The sequence below is a fragment of the Hipposideros armiger genome, unplaced genomic scaffold (assembly GCF_001890085.2).
Source record: "Hipposideros armiger isolate ML-2016 unplaced genomic scaffold, ASM189008v1 scaffold_94, whole genome shotgun sequence".
Classification (NCBI taxonomy): Eukaryota; Metazoa; Chordata; class Mammalia; order Chiroptera; family Hipposideridae; genus Hipposideros; species Hipposideros armiger.
In genome coordinates, this window is record NW_017731444.1 from 93,358 (window position 1) to 101,545 (window position 8,188).

The window sequence follows — 8,188 nt, forward strand, 5'->3', positions numbered from 1 at the left end:
TTTTTCCACTCACAGATTTTAAGCAATTTGATTTTTCTGTAATACAGTTTTGGCATGGTTTTCTTCATGTTGCTTGTGATTGGAATTCATTTAGCTTCTTGATTGATGGTTTTTTCTCAACTTTGGAAATTTTTTGGCCATTATTTCTTTAGTTTTATCCCCTCCCCTTCAGGGACTCCAGTTCATATATTTGGCTGCCTGAAGTTGTCCCATAGCTCCATGATGCCCTGTAGTACAATTATTTTCAGTCGTTTTTCTCTTTGTGTTTTATTTTGCATAGGTTTTTATTTTTATATATTCCAATTTATTAACCTTCTGCATTGTTGTTATGTTTGTTAAATTAACATTTGTTAAGTGGAGCACAGGGTGCTAGATAGTGAGCCAAGTTCAACAAAAGACCACAAAAGGAATTGAAACAGAGAACGTTTAGAGGAAGTACACAGCATGCCTTGTGGAGCCACACAGGGAGGGCAAGGCAGGGTACAGGCAGAAAGAGTGGCAAGACCTGGAGCACATGCCTCCATTAGGGTCCAGGAGTGGGGTGCTTTGGGATTCCCAGGCTAAGGCCAGATTACTCAATTCAAACTAAAAAGTGGGATTTTGGTAAGCTCCACAGGGCTCTTATCTGAGTGGTGCACAAGGGAAGGTGCTAGGAGGCTAGGGAGACTTGATCACAGGGTCCATTGGAGAAGTCATCTCAGGAACTTACATCTGCTTGTGACTGGGCTACTATTATCTAAGATTTGCGCTTGCATAGGGCGCTTCTGTCAGTTTAAGGCCCCTGCAGGCTGCTTGGCCAAACAAAATGGATGCCGAGCAGCAGGACCATGGAGCAGCTGAGCTAAACTCTCAAAAATTGTCTAACGTCATTAACCTTATTCAGTGTAGTTTTCTTTTCAGACTTTGTATATTTTATCTCTAGAAGTTTGACTTAATTTTTTATATCTTTCATATCTCAAGTTAACATAGTTCAGCCTTTCTTCTAGCTTCTGGCACATACGGGATACAGTAATTGTTTTAATATATTCTCCTTCCTGTCCTATCATCTGGGCCTTGCTTTTAAGCTTTGCTAGGCAGGAAGCAGAGCAGCATTTAATTTCAGGATAATTTTACCCCACTACTGAGGCAGAATCCTCCCGAGTATTCTACCTGACGTCCCTGTGAAGCATGAGGTTTCCCACTGTGGCGGGTGGGAGCAGACAGTCCAGTGCAAGATATGGGTTGATGTTCATTGTTTTACATAGGAGTGCCCAGTTTTTCCAGCACCATTTGTTGAAAGACTTTTCTCCTTTGAATTGCCTTTGTTGAATATCAACTGACCATATACGTATTTACTGTTGCCTACAGGCCTCAGTGGATGGTTGGCACTCAGGCAGCGCCTTCATTCTCCCTGTAATGCTTTATAGATTCCAGAGTGTTTTGTCCCACTGGGCAAAGATTGTTTAGCAGTGAGCAACAGTGGCACTGGTCCCACTGACACATGGGGCAGGTGACACAGCCTGAGAACTCTGGTGGCCAAGCTGAGTTTCAGCTTCCTGTGATGGGAAGGCCCAGGCAGTGGTCATCCGCTATCTGCTGCCTACATTGTGCACCCTTTCATGTGTTCCCTGTGCCCACATGAAGCTGTTAAGGGACACTTTAAAAGAGAAAGTTGTCTGTGGCACCAAACATGAATGAATTAAACAGCTACATATTAACTATACCTACAGCATGGATGACTTAGGAACAGGATGTTGAGAGAAGTCAGCAAGTCCTACAGGACAGGCTTCTGGGTTTTGTGGGTTTTTGGTTTTTTTTAAACCACATGTATACATTACACACACACACAGAATGAAAATTATCCAGCCATTACGTCATAATATTGGGTTGTCAGAAAAGTCATGATGCATTTTGCAACAAAAACGTAGAAAAATACTTCATGACTTTTCCGACAACCTAATATTTCCCCAGCAGCGATAAATGTTCCCTCTTCACACAGTTTGGGCCACTAGAGAATTTGTATTTGTACAGCCAGTTGTCTGAAGGAGAAGCCAAATTCTTTATTGACACTTGGTGTCTTTTTTTGCCCTGAAAGCTCGTCCTCCTCCTATTGGATTCCTGGGAGTGCAGAGGTCAATGAAAGACCAAACCATGCTACAGTCCCCTCTGCTTCTTGGGTAGTGAGTGTGAAAACCACTCACAGAATGGAGAAGGAATGACAGAGCCCATCCATTAAGGGCACCAAGGATTAGACAAGGAGCCAGGGAGATCTCATCAGGAACTGACTACCTCGGTAACTAAGAAACCCCTGCAAAGACATGTCCTTTCCAACCATAGTCTGATAGTCATGAACCCAGAGCAGATACCAGAAGTACTAAAAGTGGATTAGGATCTAAGAGACCAACCAGGGCACTGGCACTGGGCCACCCAGTGAATCACTTCAATTATCTTGTGTCCTCTGGGAATAATGACAGAATCACTGCTCCCAGAGCTAGACTGAGGGGTAGCTGCACCAGTACTAAAATCAGTTTTTGTTTACTGAGTCCCTGCCCTGGGCCAGGCCCCACAGGGAGTGTTTCCAGCACTGCCTAGTGAAGTTCTGTCTTCCTCTTTTCCATTTTGTTTTGAGGCTTCAGAGTCTAGAGGGAAAGTGCTAGAGATGACCTCCCTGATTTACTTCTTCCCCTGGCTTCCCAGTGAGTACTTGGAATGTAGCAACTCTCAAATCTGTGCTCTTCTCTGGAAGCTTTGGGGGGATTTCGAGGTTTATCCAGAAGGCCTTTGAATGGAATTGAGCTTATTTCTGAGAAGCTTCTTGTTAGGGGTACACAGGAGGACGGTGAGTCCAGAATGTGGAAGGGTATGGATACTAAGCAATAGGTGTGGGATCAGTTTCTTCCTCCTGACACCTGTTGACTCCCTTTTCTCTGTAAACAGTAGGTAGAGTCATCTTGTGGCCGGAATTGATGAGGTAGAGGTATTTGGAGAGTGTTGAAGATCTTGGCTGAGCTCTGGGGGGCTGGTAGGAAGGGTTGGGAGACAGCAGTGGAAGGACTACTATGTAGTACTGTGGGCTTGTTGAGGTTGAGGAAGCAGAGAAGGCCCATTGTCAGATTAGCCACACATGGGCTTTGGAGAGAGCAAAAGTGAAGGAAAAGGGGTGAGAGAACGGAAGGGGCCCAGCATGGTGTAGTGGCTTGGCAACCTGTGTTCTGTACCTGGCTACACCATCAGGTAGTTCTGCGACTTTTGGAAAAAATCTCTCTAAACTTGAGTTTCCCCATTAGTCCTAAAAAAAGAATAATATTTCCTATTTTAATTGTTGTGAAGATGGAAAACTAATGCACATGACATGCTTGGTACTTAGTAAATACTGAGTAAAATCTGTTTCCATCCCTTCCCCTGACAAAAGGGATTAAAAGTAGGTCCTGTCCTGGGGATCTTCCCTGGATGTGAATGAGAAGAAAGTCAGAAATTTCTGAGTAACGGGAAAATGGGGGAACTGAAGGCTTCGAAGGCTCAGTGACATCAGAAGATGAGGTTTTTGGAGTGAGGCAGTTAAAAGGAGGATTGGGTGCTGGGGTCGGTCAGAGAGTAGGTTCTGGAGCTGAGGATTCCAGAGGTTAGAATGCTCTGGGTGCTGCTTCACTGCTGTGGAGTTGGAATTGTGGAGCAGTGAGGCCAGAATGTGCTTTGGACCATCCCCGAATCCCCCAGAAGGAATGGGAGTGTTGGCTTTGGAAGAGAAGACCATGAGCATATTGAAAAGCTGTTCAAAATGTTGGGGCATGATTAGAAAGGCAGTAGACATGAGCAGTGAAGGAAAGAAGGGGCTGTGTCTCTGAAGAAATGGAATTATTGTGCCAGCATGGAGGAGAATAGTCTGGGAACAGCAGTGAGAACGTTGGTGTTGGTACAGGATGAGGCTGGGGCATGAGTAGCCACTACTCAAAAGGGCCCTAGGGGGGCCGGCCGAGTGGCACGTTGGTTAAGAGTTGGCTTGGAAGAGCGAGCTCTGAGCAGCAGGACCACCGGTTCAGATCCCACATGGGCCAGTGACGCTGCGCCCTCTACAGCTAAGATGGTGAACAACAGCTTGACCTGGAGGTGGGCTGTTGTGTGTCACCGGCAACGGCGTAGGCTGCAGTCGGGCTGCAGTGGGCTGCCATAAGCTACCGTGAGTGGCCGGCAGCCAGCGTGAGCCGCCGTCCAAAGGCCGGCAACTGATCTGCCTCATCCGGGAAGAGCGCAATGATCACAATACCAACATGGGCCAGTGAAGCGACATCCTCCACAACTAGATTGAAGAACAAAGGACAGCAACTTGTCTATTCCCCTTCCACGATTCCCCAATAAAATCTTTTTTAAAAGTGGGCGGGCCCTAGGGCAAAGCTATGTTCAGGGGAGGCCAGGCTTTACTTGTTAGATGTGGGAGACTTACTTGAACCTGGATGCCTTGAACTGGGCTGGCTGGTTGCTTGCTGCTGCTGCCTCAGATGGTAAGGTTGGCATTAGTTCCCTCTAGCTAATCATCTAGTTCTTTCATTGATTTTCAGGCTCCAAACCTTCCTCTCTTACCTAAAAACTGCATCCATCTCCTCAACTTCTCCCCACCCCCATTAACACGCATACACAAGCACACACACTCACCAAGCCTCTCTCTGGTCCCTGAAACCCCACCTCCTTAGGATGCCTTCAAAACATGAAGTGTCCAAAATTCCTCACCTTGGCCCTTACTCTTGTCATTACAACCTCCAGAGCTTTGGTACTACCTTCCTAGAACTACAGTACATGGAATCAGTCCCTCTTCTTCGTCTCCTATCCTCTGCCTTAGCAATAAGATATAGATGACAGTGTCCCCAAGCCTGTGCCTTGAGTCCAAGAAGTACTTACTCTCTTCTCTATATGTGAAAACAGGGAAAGAAAGGCTGCTACAGGAATAGAAAGGATCCAGCTTGGACCAGCTCCAGAAAGCAGATTTACCCAGGAGTCTTAGTGTTCTGAGTGCTTCATCTGGGTCTCCAAAGTAAGCCCAGGTCCCGCCTTAATCCTTGTGTTAACTGTCCAACTTTCTGTGGTTTGCCCCCTAGGGCCCATACTGAGCTATTCTGTATGACCTTGGCCACCCAGGAAATAGCAGCTCTCCTTAGACCTAAATCCTTGTCTGAGGAACCCACATCCAGTGTCCACACCCCACATATCTTGCTTTTGTGAACCACAGAACAGCAGGCCTCCCGTGTCTGTAGAACCCAATTATTGCCTAACTCAAATGTTCCTTTGCTGGACAGAGGGACCCTGAGGCTCCCTTCCCCAGTCTTCCAGCTGAGACCCTAGTGGTCCTTCTCGGGCCTTACATGAAAGATGTGCTCTCTTTAGAGCTGAGCAAGCTTCTGCCAACATAGGAGAAGGGAGCACCTATAAACTCAGTGATGGAGCACACGTATCCAAAATCTTTTTTTAGTGTGTTTTCCTGAAAGACATCTATACGTGAATGTGAATTTTGCGTCTCCCATCAGCTGACAACTTTCTCGCTTGTTTCTTCTAATTCTTCTGCAAAAAGTATATCTGATGCTTCATTTCTCTCTGAGGCTCTAGGAGGGTACGTTGGCTTCCCCAGAGAACAGGGCTCAGCATAAACATCATGTAATTTCAGTGCTACACATACTGGTCTCTAGTTACCACTCTGGCATACCCTGGTACCTGCTAGAAGGACATTGGAATCTGGCCCCCAGGATCCAGCCCTCCAGCTCTGACCAGCTCTCTTTTCCTTCCAGGGAAAGTATATTTCTTCTCTAGTGGCCTTCTGTTTTCTCACCGTCATCATGGAAGTATCATCATTTCGAAGGACCACGTGAATTCCATTTCGTTCTATGATGGGGTAGGTGTTTTACCAGTCCATAGCTTTAGTGTTCAAAAAGATACCCTTCTGAGGGGAAAATCAAATAACTCTGTACCCGCTCCACTACCATGGGGCAGGATGTCAAGAGTCAGCACTGCCCTGGAGGCAGGGAGCCTTATCAACCTCACTGCTCTGTAAAAAGCTTAACTAGAAAGGGCTTCTGGGTCAGGAGGGCCAGCAGCTGCTCGTGGGCAATTAACTCATCCCAAAGAGGATCAGAAAGTAGGCTGAAGAAGGCCTCCAGTGTCTCCTGACAGATGGCGTCCTGCTCAGGGACACAAAGCTCACCCACTTAAGATCTGGAAAGAAGCTGCTTCCTGTAACATTGATGGGGCTCACCCACACATCAGTATGGGGAAGAACTTTTAAGTGAGCCAGAGAGGGAGAGAAATGGCTAACTTTCCCCATGAGGACTTAGCCCTACCCTGTCGTGCAGACTTAACTTCCAGCTGCATGAAAGTTCCACCCCCAGAACCATCCTTTAACTTCACCAGTCTGCGTCAGCACTTCCTTCCCCTTTCCCTTGGAGGAAGAGGGTAGTTATGAGTTTCCTCTAGCCTGTACCCCCTGGCCAGAGCATAGCTCGTTTCTCCATGGGACACTCAACCTCAGCCTCAAAACCAGCTTGTTTGGGAGCCAGGACAGACTAAATGAGGTGGTTTCGGCAGATGGTCAGAAAATGAATTCTATATGCAATTTTTGAAAGAATTCTTTCCCCCACATGGAACCTGCCGCCTTAAAGAATGTTCAGAAATGCAGGCAGACCACTGAGTCAGAATGGATGGCCTTATAGATGAAAGCTTTGATATTAGGTTAGAGTCTTCCAACATCAGGGGAGAAAGGATGAATCATTCAACTGCTGGGACTATAAGTTAGCTAATTTGTGGGGGAGGGGAACAGGGAATGGAGTCTTATCTCACAAAAATTGAAATAAACTGATAAGTTAAAATTAAATATTTTAAAACTTCACAAGTAGAAGGAAGACTATTAAAAAATGATTATTTATTCAACCTCTAGGGATGGGAAGACTCTCTAGCTTAGAAATGATATAAGAAAAGTATGTCAAATTTGACCACTTATGGATTTTTAAAATGTTTGCTGATAATTTGTTGAAGTATACTTCAAATACAATTAACTATCCATTGCAAGTTTTGACAGATGTATACACTCATGAAACCATCACAATAAAAATATAGAAGACTTTCAACACCCCCAAGAAGTTTTCTAGTGCTCTTTTGCAGCTCATCTTTTCCTCTCTCCTGGCTTCAGGCAACCACTGATTAGTTTTTGTGACTATAGATTAGTTTGCATTTTCTGAAATATTATATATTATATAAATGCACATTCATTGTACATTCTGTACCCTTTTGAGTCTGGTACTTTTACACTCAGCATAATGATCTTTAGATTCATCCATGTTGTATGTATCAATAGTCGCTTCCTTTTAATTGCTTTATTGCTGAATAGTATTCCATTCTATGCATATAGAATAAAATTTATCAGACTAATTTAAAACTCTAAAAAGTATCTCAGAGAATTAAAAAGCAGAAATTAAGCTGGGAAACTATCTTCGGTAGTTAAAAAAATGAGTTAATATTTCTTTTCTATGGAGAGCTCTATATTTATTAACATGAAAACAGTCCCATCCCAGATCAGAGGTGTACAGAGGATCTGAGGTTAGTTAACATACACAGGCATACCTTGTTTTACTGTGCTTCACAGACATTGCCTTTTTTACAAATTGAAGGCAAGACCCTCCACCAGTAAAAGTATTACAATTCATTTATTGCAATACTCGCTTTGTTGCATTGGTGTGGAACCAAACCCACAGTATCTCCGAGGTGTGCTTATGTATGGAAGCACATCAGAAATGGCCTCACGCTACTATGTGTAATAGTAAATTAGCAAAGAGTAAATAAATGGTACTGTTGGTAAGGGATAAATGGAATAAGTATGAATGTCCAGCCATAGGGGTGGCTAACAGGGAAATAGGATGCAGTCTTTGCAAATGTTTACAGATAGTTTGCAATAACATGGCAGATGCTAACAGTAAGTTTTAAAAGCAAGATATGGAAATATAAAAATGAATGTAATTTCCCAATGCCTAAAAATGGCAAGTCGAGTACTAAAATGTTAGCTGTAGGGCTGGCCGAGTGGCACGATAGTTAAGAACTGGCTTGGGACGCCAGAGGGCCCCGGTTTGGATCCCACATATGAGGGCCAGTGACACTGCACTCTACAGCTAAGATGCTGAACAACAGCTCAACCTGGAGCTGGGCTGCCGTGAGTTGCCGGCGATGGCGTAGGCTG

General features: G+C 44.8%; 1 protein-coding gene across 1 annotated transcript in view; it reads left to right on the plus strand.

Moving 5' to 3' along the window:
• DNAAF9 (dynein axonemal assembly factor 9) overlaps window positions 1-8,188 on the plus strand; it is a 144,424-nt gene that overhangs the window by 78,999 nt on the left and 57,237 nt on the right. The window contains exon 21 of the mRNA XM_019645665.1: window positions 5,754-5,857. Within this exon, the coding sequence (XP_019501210.1) occupies window positions 5,754-5,857 (104 nt within the window). The remainder of the gene's footprint in view (window positions 1-5,753; window positions 5,858-8,188) is intronic.